Source organism: Neofelis nebulosa, chromosome 7, assembly GCF_028018385.1.
Source record: "Neofelis nebulosa isolate mNeoNeb1 chromosome 7, mNeoNeb1.pri, whole genome shotgun sequence".
In the NCBI taxonomy this organism is placed as follows: Eukaryota; Metazoa; Chordata; class Mammalia; order Carnivora; family Felidae; genus Neofelis; species Neofelis nebulosa.
Window position 1 is genome coordinate 74,503,594 of NC_080788.1, and position 23,055 is coordinate 74,526,648.

The following is a 23,055-nucleotide window of genomic DNA, read 5'->3' on the forward strand; positions in this document are numbered from 1 at the left end:
CATCACTTGGGTGGGGTTGGGAGGGCTGCTTTTCAGATCAGACTAGAGACCATGCCCCCACAGGAAAAGTGAGAAACTGTTTTCTTTGGGGAAAGAGCACAGATTGTAGCATCCACATCCACTCACTGCTCAGATAGGATAAAGGTGTGATGAGTGAGGTCAGGACTCCCAACTGTTTTTAGGTAATTCACCAGAGTACTCTTATATGGAAAGGAGTAACATCCCTCTCTGAAACAGTCCCTCAAAAGTCATTGTGATTTGCCCACAATCCTGTGGCCTCCCTATCCCCTGGCCACAGGCATCTTTAACAAAATTGCATGAGAAGTTAAAGGAAGCTTGACTACTTAAAAACACGAGAAATAATGTCCGTGGCTGTGGCAAATGATTCCAACCTTGTGTTTATTATAATCAACTGCTTAATAAAACCTACTGACCCACAGGATCTGGAAACATCAGGAATGGAGAAATTGTGGGGGAGGGGGCTGCAGGGAAAGCAGGGCTGATGAAGGTTCAAGCTTCAACAAGGACCCTCTGTCATCCAAAAAGAAAAAGCTACAATTGCTGGAGTTTGAAAGCTCAGAGAAGAATCAGGCCACTTTTACCTGCTCAGGGGTGTAGGAATTGTTCTTATATTCGGCTTTCGCCCAGTTTCTCCCACTCCCTCATTCCAACTTCCAAGAGGTAAAGAGAGCAGGCCTCCTAGTCAAGACACACCCCCCCCCACACCATGTATCGCCCCCCCAATATTGAATCCCCCTACCCCCACTCTGAATCACACAAGTTAGCTCCCATTTCAGGCAATGAATCCCAAAGATTCACTTCAGATAAACTATCTTTCCATCCCCTTTTTCTGTTTTCATCCCTAACTTCTATCTCTAACCTCACCCCCACTACCACCAAACACTGGGGTTCCCAGTGTTTGGGTTCCCCCAAATTAAGATGAGCAGGAGCCTAAGACTCAGGAGAGGGCAAACCAAGCCCCCCACCGATAACCACCACCAGAAAATTCAGCATTCCCAACGGGCTGACTGACACTCAGAGGTCAGAACAGCCTCCCCAGAGCAGGCAGGGAGGGATGCACGGGAAGGGGGAGGGGAAAATCGGAACTGTGCCCCCAGCTAACCGGCCCCCACAGAAACACGCGATTCAACTGCCTAAATCTAAGGAAAAGACTTATCCCAAAAATACCTATTTCCCACACGGAGAGGGCAAGTTGGGCCAATTAGGAATCAGGCAGGAAGGACAAAGAGGGAAAGCAGAGTGACTGAAAACAAACCAAAACGAAAGACGGAATGAAAGCCATGGGGAAGAGAAGGAAGATGAGGTGGGCTAAAGTGGTGGGGTAAAGGGATACATGGAAATGTGAGGCTCTCACCCTTCTTTGCTTTCTGATAACATGATTTTTTTTCTCCCCCTGGAAGTGCTGTTTATCCCTTTCTGGAATGGAAGAAATAACAAAAACCAAAGAAAAAAAATCCTAAAAAATTATAAAAAAAAAAAAAAACAACCAAAAAACCACAACACCTTCCTTGTCCCAAGAGCCCACCACCTCCTCCCCAGCCACCCGATCCAGAGAGAGAAAATCGAGATGCAGCAACTGGGGATCCAAAAAATGGTAAATGGAAGGGGAGGTGGTGGTGGTGGTGGTGGTGAGGGGAGGCTAAAATAGATCTGGCTTTTAAGAGATAAGCGTTAAGTCCTCACGGCAAACCCCGAGTTCGGCTGGATTGGTCTCTCTGGAGAAGGAGGAGGAAGAGGGCCAGGCTGCTGGTAGTGGCTGGCTCTATTGTATTGGCGGAGCGGCGGCGATCAGCCGGAGACATGCAGGGGAGCCATCTTGCCACTTACCCAGCAGCCCGTGTGTGCGGATGGGGGAGGGCCCTGCTGCAGCAGGGGAGGGGAAAGAAAAAAGGGAGGGCGCTGAGTGAGCAAGGTTCTTATCCTCTGGCAGGCCACAGGGAGCTCACTGCTGGCTCAATAGGCCTGGCCTTTTTCCTTCTTTTCTCAGGTTACAACAGCTACCCAGGCCTATCCCCACAGGGAAAGGGTGCGCTCTCCTTGTCTTCCCAGGGGGAGGGGGAGGGGGCTGGGTGGAGAGGGCATACAAAGTTACAGCAGCTTGCTTGGAAGATTCCAGAGAATAGATGGAAGGGAAACAGCAGAGCTGGGAGTGAAAAATGATTAAAGGAAGACAACAAAGCCAAAGTTGAAAGAGACACAGAATGGAGGGTCCTGAGCAATTTTTTACGTGTCTACCTCCCCCCCATCCTAGAAGCCAGTCAGCTGTTCATGGCAGGGAGGTGGGATGAGAACTGGCACTATCCAATCACTATAGCAGCTAGCTAGCTGCTCACCCCAAGCAATGACCACGTGTTATTACTCCAACCTGTCCTTTCTCCAGGGATGGTGGGAGGAGTGGATAGCAGAGATAGTTCCTTTTTGAGTTACCAGTAGAGAGGGGGAGAGGTGTCTCTAAAGAGATGACAGACAACTTTGTTTCAAAGAGTCTTTAATAAGGTCACCCTTCCCCGGGGTCCACTGGAGCCAGAAAGGAAAAGGATAAACAGGGCAAGGGGGACCTTGGGTAGCTGTAGCACGAAGGCCACATTTTGGAGCAAGGACTCCAAGGTGAAGGCTTGAAGTAGATGAGAAACTGAAGACAGCAGTTACCCGGGGCAGGGGTAGGGGGATATCTGTTGGGCCGAAAGTGTTTGGGAACTAAACAGAAACTATTAATCATGGGCATCTTCACCAGACTACATGTGAAATAGGAAGCTGACTCTAACCATTCAAAGAAAGCACTCAGGAGATGTTCAAAAACACTGCTTTGTTGAATGCAAAGGTGCTCCTTTTGTGTCCTAGTGGCAGCAGAGGTTTAACACTAAGACAAGCTCCTGGGTACTTAACCAAAACCTTGGTATTATCTCATCTGTAATACCAGAGCTTTTAGCTAGGAATAAAACTTACTCCCCAATGCTTAAAATCTCATACATGCCAACCACATGCTAAAGTGGTCATGTTTACACATTACACATTTCCTTTCACTTAGTGGTCCTTGTCTGCCCAGTAAGACTGAGAGCTCTGCAGTCAAACTGGCTAGGGCCTAGTCATGGCCTGCCCCAGCTCCCATACAAGTTCTGTGGTTTTGGGCAAATCTCTGATTCTGTGTATCTCTTTCTTAATCTGTAAAGTGGGGATAACAACAATACCTATCTCATGGAAGTGTGATGAGTTCGCCCTTAAGAGTCTGGCTTGGATGACTTTTGATTCCAAGTCAAGGTAAAGATATACATAAACACATGTACATTTAATAGGTCATTATCTCATTTGATGCCACCTATGGAACTTTTTCTGAGTTTTCTCAAAGAGTAGACTGCTTTTTCTCTGACGTGAAGGTATTCGGTAGTTGGTCTGACAGGTTTTCAGCAAAGACCTCATCACTCTGTATGATAACCGCTGGTTGACTTGCCCCTCACCTCCACCTTGCAGGGTTCCTCAAGGTCAGGGGCTACATCCCTAGCCCAGGGCCTAACACAAAGAAATGCTCCATAAATATTTAAGACTGTCACTGGGGGTACCAGGAGGACATTTTAATAATTGCTTGCTGAGTGGCACCTGGGTGGCTCAGTCAGTTAAGCATCTGACTCCTGATTTCGGCTCAGGTCATGATATCACGGTTCAGAGTTCAAGCCCCATGTTGGGCTCTGCGCTAGCAGCAAGGACAACTGCTTGGGATTCTTTCTCTCTCTGCCCCTCCCCCATCCCCCAAATAAGTAAATAAACATTAAAAAAAAAAAATCATTGCTTGCTGAACTAAAAGTTTTCTTCCTCTTTTTTTTTTAAAGCTCTATGGGGGCGCCTGGGTGGCTCAGTCGGTTAAGCGTCCGACTTCAGCTCAGGTCACGATCTCACGGTCTGTGAGTCCGTGAGTTCGAGCCCCGCGTCTGGCTCTGGGCTGATGGCTCGGAGCCTGGAGCCTGCTTCCGGTTCTGTGTCTCCCTCTCTCTCTGCCCCTCCCCCATTCATGCTCTGTCTCTCTCTGTCTCAAAAATAAATAAACGTTAAAAAAAAAAAATTAAAAAAAAAAAAAGCTCTATGCCCAATGTGGGGCTCAAACTCTTGATTCCAGATCAAGAGTCACACCCTCTACTGACTGAGCCAGACAAGCTCCCCTAAGTTTTCTTCTTAAAAATTATTGTAGATGGAATTCCTACAGAAAATGTTACCTCATGAAGAATGTTAGCTTCCAACATCCTCAGATAAATGTTCCCTGTCCATCAAATGTCCTAAAATAGTTTGGGGTGCCAATATGCCTCTCCAGAAGTGGCTTCCTTGGAGGAAGAATATTTCTTTCTTGGAAATTCTATCTCGTTTTTTCAAGAATAAGAATTTTACCTGTTATCCTTGGCTTTCTTAAGACACAGTGAGTTTGTGCCATCTATTTCCCCACAAACAATTCTGTGGGATCCAAGATTCCCAAGACTTTATTTTCATAAGAAAAAGATGAATCCTTCAAATTGCCCCCCAAAGGGGCTCAATCTACTTGCAGGCCCAGTCCCAAAACCTTGTTAGCTATTTGTCAGAGCCCCATGCAGCTTTTCTTTGTAGCCCCTTTTAGACAAAAAGCATCCAGGCATCTCCCTTCCCACATCAAGTTCTTGCACAAATATTTCTGATATCTTTGAAAAATCTGTGAAATTGCATGGGGGCTGGGGGTCGGAGATATCTATCTATAATTAAAGAGCACACAAAGCATTTGCAGGCCAGAAGAACCAAACTACTTGGAGACTAGTAACATATTACAGTTCATATCAAGATTCAGAGAAACTGATGGGAAAGGAAATTTCTACAGGCATACATGTCTCAATTTTAGTTACTGTAGAACACTCATGAGCTAAAGACCTGATATGAAACTTACTAAGAAATAACGGGATGTGACTACTCCCAGGCAGTGAGACTTAAATACATAATCCTGTAGGAGCATACTAGTTCCAAGATAACCAAGAACAGAATGATTTGGGGAGTATGTCTTTAGATCCTCATTTCTCAGTGAGCGAACGCTATTGAGAATAATACATTTTACTTTTTAAAATTATGCATCATTTGCATACTGGCACTGTAGGTCCCCTGGAGAGTAACCATTACGCTGTCATACTGGCTTAAAGGACCATTTCCTTCCTTCATACTCAGGCAAGCCAAAAGTCCAAAACTGCTATTGCCTGCAAGGGTTGTGTCCTCAGGAAGGTTGTATTCAGAAAAATTCAAGTTTGAATTAACTACGGCTGGATGATACAGCTGCCCACACGAATGTTCTTATTTCCCCTCTATTTTTTTAATGTAAAAGAGAGTAGCATTATTTTCTGCTGAGGACATTTTTGTTATATCCATAGCAGGCAAAGATTGGATTTTGGAACATAGCCCAACCGAAATAGGACTGAGGGCTCACAAATTACTATTCCAAGCAATGACAAGATACCTTACCTCATAAATTTAGAATTCCTCAGGACACAATCAGAATGGATTTAACAAAGCATGGAAAAAGTTAGGCAATTTCTTCCAGGTGCTGAGAGGTCCATGAAGTCTTTTTTTTTTTTTTTTTTTTTTTTTTTTTAACACTTTACTGAATCAACAGGCCCTAGCTCTCTTGTTGAGACACACTGGAAAACCAAGGTTAAGCCACAAATAGTCTTTTCCATTTAGCACTGCTGATCCCACTTTTAAAACTGGCCACCAGGCTGAACACTAGGACTCTAGAGGGGTGAAGGACTAGGAGGAGTGTTGTGATTCGGTTGAGCCTCCAGAAATGCAGGCAAACTTTTCTCAAAGATTCATTTATCAAATCCAATGCCAGAATAGCCTACAGGTTTTGGCCGTTGGGCATGTCTTTTTATTAGGCTGCTGAATAGACCATCTGGAAGACAGGCAGAGGGAAAGTAAGTAAAGGGGATGTGTGTGAGTTACTCCTGAGGCCAGATTGCATTTCTAATCTATAGGCTGCTCCACTGAAGCTTGCCTAGGCAACAATGGACAATCTCAGTATTTGCCCAAGGTGCCACTTGCCTATCACCTTGTTGGAATCAATGTAACTAGATTGCTTGCCTCAGTTGTAAAATGAAAGATCAAAGCCACCTTTATGTGGGGAGAAAAACTCTATATGACTCCAAGCTTCACTTGTCCCAGGCTTACATGCAAAAGTACAGAAATAAAGATGTTTCAAAATGGCATCAAGTGCCGTTTTGTAGCCAGGATCTCACAGACCAACTGAATATTAGGGCAAACAAAACCTTTTCAGAAAATTACTTGCCTCTCAAGGTGCATAGGAGGCAGTTCCTCAGGCCCAATTAGTAGCAAGTTGTCAACACCTACTTTGAAACTGCCATTACACAAAGGACATGCTGTACCCCGCCCCCCCCCTCCCCCGCCCATGGGATGGGGTAGAGGAGGGCAGGTATTATCTCTGCTTGATGGATATGGAAGGGAAGCTGTCACCCCATTTCCTCATCGATGGTGTAGCTGGGGAATCCTGAACACCTTCCAGAATCCGCTGGGTTTTCACTTTATGGTCCTAGAAGAAAAACCCCTCTCCAAAGGATAATGTACCCATCCCCAAAGGGAAAAACAAAAACTTTTCAAAGTCGAGTGAACTTTTGACATTCAAACCAAAAAATGGCCACAAGATGGCAGCAGAGGCAAGACCATTAGACTGAACAGCAGCAAGGGTATATCCCAAGGCAAAAACTATACAGATAGAGTACGAAACTAGTATTAAAGTCATAAGGAAATGAGGTAATCAGTCGCCTGCCCACCACCCTCCAAAATCTGAGGCAAGATAGTCCGAAACTCTCATAAGAGAGTAAATTATTAGACTTTTACATAAAAGGGAAAATCATACTGGTAGTATTAGTGTTAAAACGACATAAAACCAACATGGAACAACTTTAGGTCAACTGTCTACACAGGATGTTCACTAAAGCAGTACAGGATTCTTGATGTCCAAAAGCTAAGCAATCTTATTTCCACAATGCTTTGCTTTTCATTTCCCATGGGACTCTGAAGCCAGGAATTTGGGTTCAAATGCTTCTTAATTTATAGTACCTAGCTCAGAATACTGAATGATATACCTGTTCTTACCTGTATTTTTCTAAAAATAAATACAAGGAATAAAAAGTTCAAATTATATAAATGGCAAAAATCAATCCAAGGGTCTTACGGGGCCCCCAAATAAACTTCTGACTTCCTTCATGTACACTTCATATTTTGCTGTATCGTATCCAGTAAAAACTACGATGGATTATGCTTAATAAAAAGACAGCTAACAACCAGGGAAAACAGCGAAAACTCAAAAGCAAACCCCCTGTGCCTTTCTCAGTAGACTTTTGATATCCTTTATTAAACTGTGTTCCCAGGCTCAGATGTAGCTGGTAAACGTGAATTAAAGATTGAGTTAAGCTGACCTGAGTCAACTCCCTCACTGTCTTGAGTTTGGAAACCAAAGTCCCTACCACCTGTTCCTTAAAGGACCTGACTATTTTGGTCAGAGGATCCCAGAAATGGGTTTCCTTATGCTCTAACCACCACTTTTCAGACTACCTTAAGAATTCTCGTGGCAGCTCTTAATGTGACAACTGAAACCTAGACTTTGTCCAGATAAAGCTCTGCCTTCTGTTTTAAAAGGAAACTAGGACTGCGTAGTCGAAGAACCCCAGGGAGTGAAGAACTACCCCTCACTCCCAGTTCCTTATTATACCCCAGACAAGATCGATTACTTACACAGTGTGATGAATCCTTTCTGATTCTGGTAGGTGAGAAGTCTGGGTCTCGGAGGTTTGGGGCTGTGTGGCAGCTGGTGGCTCTGCCTCTTCAGCTTCACACTTCTTTGGGCTCCCCTGTCAGGACAAACATAGCAAAACAACATAGCAACGTACTTAAATCTGCTTGGTTCCTTTTCTTTAACCTGGAGCTGGTAAAAGGCAGAGCAGGACTTACACAGTAGCAGCTCCACACTTAGCCCTATATATCTTCATTATTTTAGTTTAGAAAGTGGAATGGAATGCCACTTCAAGCCAGCAATCATTTTATTAGAATTTTTTTGAGAGAACTGAGAAAAGGCTTCCTTTGGGGCAGAAAAAAAGGAGACATTCTACAGAAGTGACTCTGGGAGCCCTAGAGATGAGAACCTTGCTGCTTAGCCTCACATAGAGCTTTCATGAACCAGGGAGCCGGAACGGAGTTCAGTGGAATCTTCCATGTGTCCCCAAATATCAACGTTTCTATCGAACCTTATCCAGACCAACCTTTCAGTTTTACAGCTAACACAAAAGGGAAAATCATGCCTAATCCTCCATCTCCCACTAGGGAGGGGGCATAACAGCCTACCCGCTCAGGTTGTAACCTCTGGGTCACATGCTTTTCGGCTGGCTCAGGTTGGCTTAAACGCCTCATTCGAATAGAGGATGAGGTGGAAGTCCTCTCCTTTGGCTCAAGGACCTGCAGTTGTGGCACTGGTGGAGTTGCAACCTCCTGACCAGAAGAGGGATCTTTGGTTTCAGTGTAGCTGGTGCTGCTGTCTCTGGAGACTCCAGGGCTCAGAGACTAAAGAAATGAAGCACATAAAGCAAATTATTTTATATGATTATGTATTTAGTACATCACTGAGTTTTCCAATTTCTGCTGACTCAGTTTAATACTTTAGACCCTTCTGTCTCTTATGTTTATTCTTGTTTGAGTTAGTGATCTCTTGGACTTCCTAGAGTATTTGCCAAATTATTTATTAAGTCCCAACTAAGGTGCTGAGATGCTGGGATACTAGAATACACATGTAAAAAGGCATGTCCATATCCTCAAGTTTACAGTCTAATGAAGGAGACGGGTAAATGATTCAACTTCGGAATCAAAGGGACTCAAAAAATGAAAAAGAACTCTAGGGATCAATGAGTTGAAAATCAGACTCAGAGATGATAGGAAAGTGACCTGGGGAGTAAAAATAGTTTTTCCCATTCCTGCCAGGAACTATAATAGGTTCTCCTGGGGTTGAAAAACACTGGAGTACAAGATAAAAAAACATCAATGCACCCAAGATTCTCCCACACTTACTTTTCTGCTGTTGCTTGACGCTGAACGGGAACGGGAACGTGACCTGGACTCTGACGTTGATCTGGAGTCCATCTCAGATCTACCACGAGGGTTGGTGTGAGTACGTGCCCGAGATCCATCTCTCTGCTTGGATCTTGGAGATGAGTGAGATTGAGAGCCTGAGCTGTCAGGAGAGCGGGATCTTGATCTAGAACTGGAGGATGAAGAGGAGGACCGGCTTGAGGATGAGTCAGCTGACTGTTTCAATCTGTGGCTTGGGAAAAGAGTATGAGAAGCCCTTCTGCCTTCCTTCTGTTCCAAAGACAGCTGTTTCAGAGATTCCTCAGTGATCCCTTTGGCCGGTGCTAATTCCTCAATTTTTAGAGGGAGTGGTTGAGCAGATTTTTCTGACTCAGTTTCAAGACCCTTCTGGGTTGAGCATTCAGCTAGTGTGCTTTTCTGAACTAGAGGCAGGACACTCTCCTCTGGCACTTTCTCTGCTAGAGATTCTGCTTTGGTGTCTGCAAGACTGGACAAAGGAGACAGGCCTCCCACCAACTGGACAGTATGCTGAGATATTAATAGCTCCCTGGCCTCAGCATCTGTATTATGAGGAGACAGCTGAATGAGGACAGGGGGAGCTGGGCCTTCCATGGGCTCTATTTCTTCTTCACTCTGGAGTTGTGTATTAGATGGTGGAGAAGATGCTTCCTTGGTAAGTAAAGGTGGGGGAGTTTCCTCCTCACTGGCATTTTGCTCTGGTTGTAGCACAAGAGGGGCCTTCTCCAGATCTTCAGTCAGTCGAGGAGGGGAAGGGGATTTCGATTTTTCCTCGAAGCCTTTTAAAATTTTTACTTCCTTTTCTTCCTCCTCAAGAGAAGAAACTGTTTTCATCTCTTTCTCCTGCTGATGTCTGGCCATATGACTTCTTCTGGCCTCCTCCTGGGACCTTGTAACTCTCCCTCCTCTCTCTAACCCCTCCTGTTCCTGGGATCTTATGGTTTGGGATCTCTCATCTATCACCTCCTCTGGTTTTGCTCTGGGTATCTCTTCCCTCTCTTCTGTTTCCTCAAACTGTTTCAGGACTAGTACATCCCTAGATTTTTGTCCCTCATCATCTTCTTCCTCTTCCTCATCTTCCTCCTCTTCCTCCTCCTCTTCTTCTTCCTCCTCCGTTTTCAAATTTCGATCTGCTCTGACCCGCAGATTTCTGGAAGGTGCCTCTTGGTCCTCTTCCTCCTCAGCAGCCTGGCTGCACTCAGAGAGTTTAGCTGCTCTTGCCTGAAAAAAAAAAAAAAAAAAAAAAAAAAAAAAGAAAAGATAGTTATTTGTTTATTTATTTAAAGTAGGCTCCATGGCTAACCTGGGGCTCAAACTCACAACCCTGAGATTAAGAGTCACATGCTCTACCCACTAAGCCAACCAGGTGTCCTGGAAAGGAAAGATATACAATAGTTCCAAGTATATTTGCTCACTATCAACAGAGGAGAAAAGTATCTCAAGATATACATAGGAAGGAGAAACTCAAAGACACGTGTTTTCAGCAACATAAACAAGTGTCTCAGTAAACAAGCATGACTTATCGAGCTCTTACAGGCATCAAAATAGTGACCAAAAGGAATACAATAATGAAACTGCTACTAGTTTTTAGTTTCAAGCTTTAAAAATAAACTGAACATCTTTGGATGCCTGGGTGGCTCAGCTGGTTAAGTGTTGGACTTCAGCTTAGGTCATGATCTCACGGTCTGTGAGTTTGAGCCCCACGTCCGGATGTGTTGACAGCTCAGAGTCTGGAGCCTGCTTCAGATTCTGTGATTCCCTCTCTCTCTGCCCCTCCCCTGCTCACACTCTCTCTCAAAAATAAACAAACATTAAAAATAAATAAATAAAAATAAACTGAACATCTAGAAAGTAGCAGGGCAGGTGGGGGAACTGACATATCATCACTTAATGTAATTATTCTTATCGTTTTGGTATATTTAATTTTTTCCCCACTATTTCTTTTACATACTCATAATTATACCACAAATATCCTTTTGTATTCTGCTCACTTAATACTGTATCATATGGCTTTAAAATTTTTTTTGTTTGTTTTAAAGATTTTAAGTAATCGCTACACCCAACATGGGGCTTGAACTCACAACCCCGAGATCAAGAGTCATATACTCTACCGACTGAAGACAGCCAGGTGCCCCTGGCTTTAAAGTTTTAATTAAATAACTGTATCTTTTCTAATAATGTATTTTAGAAATACAAACCAGCCTGTTAATTTTCACAATTAAATTTTAATTTTTATATATTTGCTTAATTTTATATATTTGCTTCTATGCAGATTTGCTTAGAAATCTGAACACCAGAGCAGATCTAAATTAAAAAAACCAGGGTGGCTCAGTTGGTTAAGGGTCTGACTTCAGCTCAGATCACGATCTCACGGTCCATGAGTTCAAGCCCCGCATCAGGCTCTGTGCTGACCGCTCAGAGCCTGGAGCCTGTTTCGGATTCTGTCTCCCTCTCTCTCTGACCCTCCCCCATTCATGCTCTGTCTCTCTCTGTCTCAAAAATAAATAAATGTTGGGACGCCTGGGTGGCTCAGTCGGTTGGGCGGCCGACTTCGGCTCAGGTCACGATCTCGCGGTCCGTGAGTTCGAGCCCCGCGTCGGGCTCTGGGCTGACAGCTCAGAGCCCGGAGCCTGTTTCGGATTCTGTGTCTCCCTCTCTCTCTGACCCTCCCCCGTTCATGCTCTGTCTCTCCCTGTCTCAAAAATAAATAAAACATTAAAAAAAAAAAAAATTAAAAAAAAAAAAATAAATAAATGTTAAAAAAAATTTTTTTTTAATTAAAAAAACCAAAGCAAAAAAAAATGATAGAGACGAGAAAGAAGATAACTACAGAAATCTAAAGAGACACCAATTCTGAAAAAGTCTGAGGAAGAGAAGGAGAAGATAGCCAAAGCAATACCCAAAGAGGTGATAGATGTTTTAAGAGGTATTTGAATTACCTGTCTGACCCTGGATGATCGTCTTTCTCCTTTCCTTGGTTTATCATCATCAGATTCACCTTTCTCTTCAGAAATAGAGGAGCTTTTTCCTATCAAACGAAAGAAAATCAAGTCAGACTCATGGCGTAAACACTCGTTCAAGGCTGCTTTCTAAAATTCAATCAATCATAGCATATGAGTGGGGCGCCTGGGGGTTCAGTTGGTTGAGCGTACAACTTCGGCTCAGGTCATGATCTCACGGTTCATGAGCATCAGGGTCCGTGCTGACAGCTCAGAGCCGGGAGCCTGCTTCACATTCTGTGTCTCTCCCACTTCTCTCTGGCCCTCCCCTGCTCACACTCTGTCTCTCAAAAATAAATAAACATTAAAAAAAATTTTTTTTTGAATCATAGCATATGAGCTAGCCAATATATATATGTATCAATTTCTTTGACTTCTAAGCAGAAGACCATATCAAGTTCTAAGAGTCAAGGTCTTATTGATAATTCCTGCTATGCATGTCTGGAATATTTTCAGTATCTCAAAGCCGATTCACAGATTACAAATAACTCAAATAAATACATGTAAAATAACTACTAGGGGTTTCAAACTGTTTAGCAGGGATGTACAAATACAAAGTATACTTATTTCTATAAAATATTTTGTCACCATTTTTCTGGATTGCCTGACAAACCAGTTTGTGAAACAACAATCTCATGAAATAAGTACTTAAATGAATTGTTTTCAAGCCCTAAGTTGCTAGAAATTACTTCAAGCCCTGCACAGGGCCTTAAAAATGGGCTATAAAGAGCTCAAGGTAAGATTTCTTTTTGGAAGGAAAAATAAGTTCAAGAAAGCTTGAAAACCACTAGTCTAGGTCATTTCAAAAGAACTCCATGTAAAGCTGGAAAAAAGATGGATTGAAAGATTTCTAAGTTCCCTACCAGGATTAAAATATTACACAGAATACAATGCAAATATCAATGAGAACCACCTTAGAAAGCAGCCTAAACATTATTCCAGATACTTAGCTAGATTGGGCTCAATTTTAATATAGTACAAAACTTAAATGATCCATAAAACCATATCCTACACTAAAAGTATTTAAATTGGTGCAAATAAAACAGACGGTGTGAGGTCTAATTCAGTCTTCTTATTTCTATATCCCAACAATTTGGGGCACCTGGCTGACTCAGTTGGTAGAAAATGTGACTCTTGATCTCAGGGTCATGAGTTCAAACACCGCATTAGATGCGGAGCTACTTAAAAAAAATAAAATAAATATATACCAAAGAACTAAAATGAACTAGTCTTTGCTTCTGTAATTATAAGAAGAAACAGGGGCACCTGGGTGGTTCCTCTGGTTACACATCCAACCTGCTCAAGTCATGATCTCATAGTTTGTGAGTTTGAGCCCCTAATTGGGCTCTCTGCTGTCAGTACAGAGCCCACTTCTGATCCTGTCACCCTTTCTTTCTGCCCCTTCCCTGCTTGCACTTTCAGGCTCTTTCAAAAATAAACATTAAAAAAAATAAACATAAAATGAACTAGAAGACTGCACATATTTTGTAAAACTTTACTCCATCATCACTTGACTAATAAGATCTCTGAATATATACCATTTTACATCTGGGTTAGTGAATAAACACCTGCATTATGGGTATGTGCTTAGGATATATAATGACAGGCCAGACTCTCTAGCAAACATTTGAAGGATAATCTGTAGGAAATTAATAAATAATGTGATTATAATAATCAATAAGAATTTAGTAATTAAGTGGCCTGAAATAGGTTAAATTACAATTTGAATAAACCAAAAGAAGATTGTTTTCCATTAATTTCAGATAAAGCTCCTTTACAAAAGTTTAAAAGAAAGAAGTTATTTTTGTAGTTTAACCAAAAAAAAAAAAAAAAAAAGGCAGAGGCTGGGGGCAGGAGGGCTGAACAGGCAGAGCACAGAGAACTTTTACAACAGTGAAAATACTCCGTATGATACTGGAGTGATGGGTACATATTATACATCAATCCAAACCCACAAAATGTACAACTTAAGAGTGAACTCTAATGTAAACTATGGATCTTGGGTGATTATGACTTGTCAATGTAGGTTCATCAATTTTAAGAAATGTACCACAATGATGGGGGATGTGGATAACAGGAGAGACTATGCATGGGTGGGAACAGAAGGCATACAGGAAATCTCTATACCATCCTCTTAATTTTGCCCTGAACCTAAAATTGCTCTAAAAAAAAAAAATGTCTTGGAGCATCTGGGTAGCTTAGTTAAAGCATCCGAATCTTGATCTCAGCTCAGGTCTTGATCTCAGGGTTGTGGGTTCAAACTCCACGTTGGGCTCCAACCCCACGTTGGGTTCCACGCACAGCATGAAGCCTACTTAAAAAATAAAAAATAATTCAAAAATAATGTCTTAGGAGGCACCTGGCTTGCTCAGTTGGTAAAGCATGCAACTCTTAATCTTAGGGTTTTGAGTTTGAGCCCCTTGTTCAGTGTAGAGATTATTTAAAAATAAAAATCTCAGGGGCACTTGGGTGGCTCTGTCAGTTAAGTGTCTGACTCTTGATTTCAGCTCAGGTCATGATCTCACAGTTCTTGAGATCAAGCCCCATGCTGGACTCTACACTGACAGCAAGAAGCCTGCTTGGGATTCCCTCTCTCCTTCTTTCTCTCTCTGTCCCTCCCCCACTCTCTCACTCTCTCAGAATAAATAAGTAAGCTTAAAAAAAATCATGCAGGGGCACCTGGGTGGCTCAGTTGGTTAAGTGTCTGACTTTGGCTCAGGTCATGAGCTCCTGCCCATGCTCTCTCTCAAAGGTGAATAAACACTTAAAAAAAAAAATCATCCAGATGCTCAAAAAAAAGAAAAAAAAAAAGTTAACCAGGTCAGAGGTAACGTAAAGATTTGAATTTTGTAGGCATTTTAAGCTTATACACAGACAAAGAAAAGATGGGGAAAATTATACATCAAAATATCAGCTGAGGTTTTTTTAGTGTGTAGGACTATGGATGATTTAAAAACTTGTTTTCTTGGGGCGCCTGGGTGACTCAGTCGGTTAAGCATCCGACTTCGGCTCGGGTTATGATCTCATGGTTCGTGGGTTCAAGCCCTGTGTTGGGCTCAGTGCTGACAGCTCAGAGGCTGGAGCCTGCTTCAGATTCTGTGTCTTCCTCTCTCTCTCTGCCCCTCCCTTGCTCATGCTCTCTCTCCTTCTCTCTCCCAAAAATAAAATAAAAACATAAAAAAAATTAAAAACTTGTTTTCTCTAGTTTTTCCAAATTTTCTTTAATAAATACATACTTTTGTAATAAGACAATAAATATTATTTAACTTTTTTTAAAGATGTTTATTTATTTTTGAGAGAGAGAGTCACAGTGCAAGCAGGAGAGGGACAGAAAGAGAGGGAGACACAGAATCTGAAGTAGGATCCAGGCTCTGAGCTGATCCAGGCATCAGAGCCCGATGGAGGGCTCGAACTCATGAACCATGAAATCATGACCTGAGCCGAAGCTGGACGCTTAATCGGCTGAGCCACCCAGGTGCCCTGACAATAAATATTATTAAAAGGATAAAATCCTATCCTCTGGAAGAAAAAAAGTACTCCTCAAATCCTATAAATAGCTAAAATTCATAGGCCTAGCCATCCCAAGTACTCATTTTTATCACTGCAAGTTCTGAGAAACATTCTCTGTGTTCTTTTCAATTCATAAACAGAAATTATATACACATATTTACAGCCATACTAAAATGCTTTGTGGTGAAAAACAGGCTTTCAGTAAACACACATATGCTCTGAATAAACAAATGTGATTTTAAGGGGTGGGAAAAAGACATGTTTTATAAAGCTGGCCAGATTAATGTGTTATACAGGTCAAAGAGTTCTAGAGTTGTGATTTTAAAATTTATGTACAAGCAAAGAGCATTTTTCTCTACCTATTGAAAGTTGAGTGCTATTTATAACTTGGATCATAATGTTGTCCAGATGCTGTAAAACTACAGTGATAGGATTCTAAATGTTAACCCTCTGGAAGCACTTGATTCATCAAAGAGACGTGGGCCATTCAGAAAGTTTTGGTCATGAGTGTTTAGCAAAAAAAAGTGACAACTTGGAGGGGACCCTCAGACATAAAATAGGAACTCAATAAGCAATACAAAATATAAAGAAAAAAATAAATAAAGAAATCAGGAATCACTTTCTAGCTCTTAGTAAGGAGCTGATCTGATGCAGACAAGCTTCTGGGAAAGGTGACATCTTCTATGATGGGCACAAGATGTCTTAACGTAAGTGTCTTAAGCCAGATGTTAACAGTATGTGTAGAAACTGAGTACCTTTAGCAAAGGATGGAGCCAATGTATTTTAGGAGTTGAAAAGCAAGTCAGAGTAAATATAAGATTTCTAAGATTCCAAAGCCAGAAGCCTTCAGGAGAAAGTGTAAGGTGGCTGCTAGATAGTGGAGAAGTGAAGAATGTTTAAGGTCCACATAGGAAAGCAGTATCTTCATTCTAGAAGATAAATCCATGGGCAGGACTGGCAGGACCCAAGTAAGGTAGTTAGAGATCACATCAAAGCCTGTGTACAAAGGGTATCCTTGGGTATGAATGAGAAGCAGGAATTAAGAGAAGAGAACTGGCAATGATGCCAAACCTAAATCTGACTCATGGCAGCTGAGTAAGTAACTTAACTAGCATTTCTCTAGAATCTCAGCTTTCACATTTAATACGAGAAAAAGGAATGAGGACTGTATGCCCTATAAGCAAAAGGCTAGTTAAGATTTCCTAGAGCTATACCTTTGTTAAAGAACCTGTATCCTGATATCCACTTTTAAATGTTTTTGTATTTTCCTAGATTGGACTCTTTTTGAAATAACTAATGGCGGCAATAAGAATTTCTGTATACCCAATCATGACCTAGAGGTGAGTCCAGACAACTTCTGACTATGGACTCCCCATACCTTAGAAAAATCTGAAGAAAGTGGTAGAAAGAGAAGTCAAGAAGGAAAGGCAGGGAGGATTTTATATACCAATTCTTCCCTATTTGGGGTTTTGTGTATAACACATAAACAGGAGATTGCTGGAATATAAGCCAAAGATCCTCATCAAATACAATATTGAAAAATTATTCTTTCAGTTAGTCATTCACAAATTGAGTTGATTAACAAAACTACCAGGGGACTTTTAAAAACATGTAGAATCCCAGACTCCCATTCCCTGAGACTCTTGGGGTAAGGTCCAGGAAGCCACATTCTTAAAAATAGTAATACAAAAAAAAAAAAAAAAAAAAAATCAGATCATCAGGTGCCACTACCAATTAGCAAAATATGTCACTAGAAACCTAAAATCAAAATCTTAATTAAAGAGAGGATTCCCAAAACATCCAAATAAGCTGGTATCTCAAAAGTTTCCTGGCCTATGGCAGATTAACACAGCGAACCTTGCAAGAATCTAATTTTCTGGGTAAACTCCAGGCATTACCACTGTTCCAAATACACACTGCTAGAACTCCAAACTACCACTTCGTTGAGGATCTTGCCCAAATTTTGTACATCTATGAGATCCATATTCTAACCAAGATCAGAGGTAGGAAGTTTATGGTAGACAGTACAATGAAGAGCACAAATGGCAATTGTTAGCTGTGCTCTACAATTTACTTCAGTAATCTCTTCTAATTTATTTGCTTTTGAAACCTTATTTGTTTCAGGATCCATTTCTTATTTTCATTTCAAATTACATTCAGAACTGAGACTCTTTTATTTAAAGAGAGTTCTTCATCAAATCATGCTCCTATTAAGAATTTTCAGTGGTTTCTCCTTACTTTAGAATAAAAAACCTCATATTCATTGAATTAACATTCAAAGACCTTTGCACTATTATCCCAATCTACCTTACAAGTTGTTTCTCTATTCTTTTTTTAATGTTTATTTCTGAGAGAAAGACAGAGCACAAACAGGGGAGGGACAGAGACAGAGAGGGAGACACAGAATCCAAAACAGGCTCCAGGCTCTGAGCTGTCAGCACAGAGCCCAACGCGGGGCTCGAACTCAGGACAGTGAGATCATGACCTGAGCCGAAGCTGGATGCTTAACCGACTGAGCCACCCAGCCCTTCTGACTATTTTTGAATATGTAAGACCACTTCACTCTGGCTGCACTAATTCATTACTTCTCCTTTAAAAATATCACATCCAGGGGCACCTGGTGGCTGTTGGTTGAGCATCCGACTTTGGCTCAGATCATGATCTCCTGGATCTCATGAGTCTGAGCCTCATATAGGTAAAAACAAACAAACAAACAAACAAACAGGCAAACAAGCAAACAACAACAAAAAAAAACCCAGAAAAACAATCCACAAGCCCTGCACCAGCCTTGCTACCATCAGCCCAGAACCTGCTTTGGATCCTCTGTCCCTCTCTCTCTGCCCCTCCACCTCGCCCCCCTCAAAGATAAATAAACATACAAAAATAAAAATATCACATTCATTATTTCTATGCATTTGTTCCTTCCTAAAAATACTCTCTTGTTTCCTCTGAGCCAATTCAAATCCTACTGATTTCTAGGGCTCAGTTCAAATCCTACACCTTTTCCATGAAGCTCTCTCTCATCACTGCAGTCCTCAGGGAACTTTTATTCTGTATTCTTATGGTCCATGTGTTTGTACTATTTATGTATCACTTTAAAGCACACCATCTTCTCTTGATGGCTGTATGTGCAATTTTCCTCTCCCAAAAAGACTTTATAATGTGTTAACGCCCCCTATACTCACAGCAGAAACTTAATAAATACTTTCGTGACTGACTTCTGAAAACACTGACAACTAATCTAGAAGAGTTTTCCCCCTCCCTTCTGGCTTTACAATCATGGGGAAAAAAAAGAGTATTAGGAGCAAAATGGATCAACTGAGACTCTGCTACTTTTGTACTTGAGAAGAAAAGAGATCTCTAAAATAACTTATTTTTCTCTTACCGTTAAATATCTGCTAAAAAAAAAAAAAAATCTATGTTCAGAAAGGAATTCTATATTCATCAGAAAAGGTAGTAACTTCTACATGTCCTAAAAATATTAAATATGGAGTGATCACCTTCCCCATGACCACTAACATTAAAAATGATTCACAATCCTTTTAATTACAAATTGTTTTAATATATTTATTGTCCACGTCCTACTACGTGAAACTGGGTGCTTAATTTTTATGTGAAAAACTAACCTTGCCTGAACCCACCCTACACAGTGAGTTAGAGCTCCCTGTAATATGCTCACATGATATTCTGCACTGCCTCTGAGAGCACAGAGCACAACAGTAATAATTATGCAATAACCTGACTAATGTCCATCTCTTCACTAAACTATACATTTCATTAGGGCAGAGACTTGTCCTTGCTCTCCTATATTCCTGGTGCCCAGCATGTGTCTAGCATACAAAAAGCACTTAATGAAAATTTGTTGAATGAATTAATAAACTACAGCAGATGTCCATTTGGGGGGGGTGACTGGATGGGCAACACGTAACCCATACAACTGGTGAAAAGATGACAGAGTTGTGACTCCTGTAAATTCAGAAGTAGAGGAGGTTAAAGAGGTACAGATGCGAAGAAAAATCATACTGCCTTTAAAACACTCTGAGAGGTTGTCACAACACAGAGGTGAAAGCAGACTTCAAAAAGGACATAATTCCCATGACAAACAGATGTGAAGTATCAATGTCACAGAACTGCCCTGGGACTTTAACGGAGGCTTAGCATGAAAGGAGGCGTAACTACCTCCCCCCACCAACTACGCAGGATTGACAAAACAGCGCAGTGGGGAGGGAGATACGTACTGGGTGAATGTCTGCTGAGCTCCAGCTCTGGTCTCTCCAGGCTGCTCTGAAAGTCAGGAGGCAGCAGGGAAGCCACTCCCTCAGGATGGATCATCTCGTCCTCCGACTCAGCTGAAGCTTCTGCAAAGCACAGATTGGGTCGGGGCAGGGAGGGAGTGAAGGGCTCAGCATGTGGGAATATGTAGAGGAGCGAAGGAGATCAGGCAAAGTCACGGGACACAGAGTATATACTAAAGAGAGCACTGTACATAGAGAAAAAACTCCCTGGGATTAAGATCTACCTCATTTAAAGGGCAGCTTAATTTACTTATAATTCTTCCTGTTGGCAGGAATCCTTTTCTAACAGTCAAATTAAGTGTCTTCTTCCCTGACAAAAAGTAAATAACAACTCACTTGGCTTAACTACCAAAGCAAGTAAGTAGCAGTTTCAGCCTGACTTACTCCTGAAATTGCCTACTTAAACTGGCCTATCTATTCAGTGACAGGAATAAGAATGAAGAACTCCTTGAAAGAAGTGACAGTCTGGGCTTACCTTCAAGTTCTGCAGCTTCTCGGGCTTCACGTTCCAGACGCTGCCTAAGTAGCTCCTGCTGCTTTTCCAGATACTGCTTTATGAAACTGTTCTGGCTCATTTCCTCGCCAATCTGTGTAGAAGACATGGAAAAAGAAAGTCGAGGAAAGCAAACCAGGAAAACACAAGGAAGAAAATTCCATGGAGCAAAAGTCTACTCCTTATATTTGAACCCAAGAAAGATAATCAAAATGTTGGAAGGCCCTTTTCTAATTATGGTGAGGACCAAAATAAATAACCCTATGATTCAGAAAAGATGGCAAAAAGAGGAACTGCACATAATTTCTTATCTTGAATATTTAGTCCCAACGAAAGAGTGATGCCCAAATTAAAATAAAAATTCCTGCAAAATTATGTTTTAATCCAAATTTTAATCTAAAATGTTATTTAAAGTTAATCTAATTTTTCTTTTTAGTAATATCAAGAACTGAAAGGAAAAAATACAAGTTCCTACTAGGTCATTTTGTTGTTGATAAAAAAAGGTAAATCTCCACCTATCCAGGGATCATTTTGTTAAACAACTCCAAAATTTACATACGGCACTTAAACTATGTAAGAGATTAAGAAAAGGGATGTCTATTCATCATTTAAACAGAGTTTTAACTTCCTTTTTCTTTGGGTGGGAAAAAATCCTTGGTAACAACATTAAAATCCAGGAGCTTAATCCCTTTTCCCATTTTTTCCTGTAACACAGAGTCCCACATCACTCTTCTGTCACAAGTCCTTCCCAGAACCTTCTTGCTTAGCAAGTCCTACTAGAATGCCAAAAAAAGGGAAAAAATCTGAATATTGTTTGTTTTTAGTCATCTTTCCTAAGCATGGTAAATGTTTATTTTCACTTAAAGTAGAGATGCATCTCTTGGTACTCAATGGACATTGATAAAGTGTGGGTTGCATTTATTACAGAACGTACAGATTTACTGCAAAAATCCTATGTTAATAAAGCAAAGTTTCAAAGACTAAAATGCAATGAATAAATGGAATATAATCATAAACTGATTAACTCATATAGTTTCTTACACTTATACTTAACTAAACTTCCATAAACAGACTAGATTATGACATAGCTTAATGAAGTGGTAACAAGGGACTAGGAAGGCTCTCTTGTTTTTCCATAGTATCTTGGGACTTCACCTAGTACTGGAGCTGCACAACACTGCACTAACAAAGACCTAGATTTTTCCTTTAAGTACATAACATACTATAATGAGGGGATTTTAAAAGCTGAAAAGAGTCCTATGAAATTGCAGTCTAAGAATTTTATTTTTTTAAACTGTGGAATTGTTTCTTCTAAAAAAATCTTACACTGAAACTCAATATATAAGACAGATAAAAGAAGATCAAATTTAGTTAGGTGGGGAATATGAGCACCTGCCCACTTGGGAAGAAGGTTATCTTCCCCAGAAATCCCCCAAAAGCAGGTCTACAAAACTAAAGTAGAGCAGTTATAAAACTACGGATATAGTCCAACCTTTTCTAATATTATACATAGAAATTGTGGAATCCAAGGCATCCAAAGGTTAAGTTTCTTGCCCTAAGTAACAGAGTAACTAATGATATTTACAAGTAAGTGCACAGTTAGCATTAACACTAGTAATGGTGGATATTTCCAAAGGATTGAATTCTTGGAAAATCTATGTCAACACAAGAATTCTTCTTGATCAGCAAGTATCATCCTACACTGCCCTATTGATTGTCTACTTCATGTCTTCATTCAAAGACATCAACTACTTTTTCCAAATCAATGGCAAATGAATGGCTCCAGATTCTTGTACTACACTTCATCAATTGGAACCACATCTTTTTGCACACATCATTGCAAGTATCAGAAATTAACTAATAGCTCTTCTAATTCTGTTTCTGAATTTTTTTATTAGAATTCATCTGATCTGGTATGAGGACTTTTCCAACTCAGGGAATTCAGAAAAATACTGGTGAGGAATTAACCATCAAATATATATCATTATGTCCTTCCATATGTCTGTGCATCCAAAGAGCCCACCCTATCTAATAAATCTTTTTTCTTACCTGGGAATTTGGCTGGAATGCAGCATGGGGTGTTGAGTGTTTCTGCAAATTTTCTAGCATTAGAGCCTGGTATAGAGAATGGCAAAAGTCAGAAACTTGGGGGAAAAAACCCACCACTCCCCAATCTCTTCATTGAATGCAATGACTAACCATACACACTTAAACTGTACTCCTTTTCCAGGAACCTAAAAGCCCTTTACTAATACTGTTCTTACTCATCTTCAGAAGACCCTTAAAAGTAGCCATGGTTACTGCTCCCAAATGTACAAATGTAAAATGCAGGCACATGAAGAAAATGAGCGACCTGGCTATGTAATAAAATCAGTGACAGTGACAGAACCAGTACTACAATCTCTATTATCTTCTGCACTTCTGACTAATGTCCCTTCTAAATCTGGCCATGCAGGTAAAATGACTTCAAATGCTCAAGTCAGCTTCAAATACAGGAAACCAACATGGGGCTGCTGGTTTTGGCTTGACTGAATTACTTGGTCAGTTACCCAGGGCTAGATCTACTTGAGTGAATTCGTATTGTTTCCAACAGAGTGGCACCTAGATTTATCAAGTCTATAAAAAT

General features: G+C 41.0%; 1 protein-coding gene across 7 annotated transcripts in view; it reads right to left on the reverse strand.

The window, feature by feature from the left end:
• The window catches only part of ACIN1 (apoptotic chromatin condensation inducer 1), a 34,282-nt gene that overhangs the window by 9,866 nt on the left and 1,361 nt on the right, over positions 1 to 23,055 (reverse strand). For 4 of the 7 annotated variants that reach the window (XM_058738522.1, XM_058738518.1, XM_058738520.1 and 1 more), the window contains exons 2-8: positions 22,479 to 22,544; positions 20,412 to 20,523; positions 19,880 to 19,999; positions 12,072 to 12,160; positions 9,094 to 10,353; positions 8,377 to 8,592; positions 7,771 to 7,886 (exon numbers count right to left, since the gene is read on the reverse strand). In XM_058738522.1, coding sequence (XP_058594505.1) covers positions 7,771 to 7,886; positions 8,377 to 8,592; positions 9,094 to 10,353; positions 12,072 to 12,160; positions 19,880 to 19,999; positions 20,412 to 20,523; positions 22,479 to 22,544 — 1,979 coding nt within the window. Of the gene's footprint in view, positions 1 to 1,704; positions 1,992 to 7,770; positions 7,887 to 8,376; positions 8,593 to 9,093; positions 10,354 to 12,071; positions 12,161 to 19,879; positions 20,000 to 20,411; positions 20,524 to 22,478; positions 22,545 to 23,055 lie in introns of those variants that run through there. The other 3 variants (XM_058738523.1, XM_058738524.1, XM_058738525.1) reach the window with 3 other exon arrangements.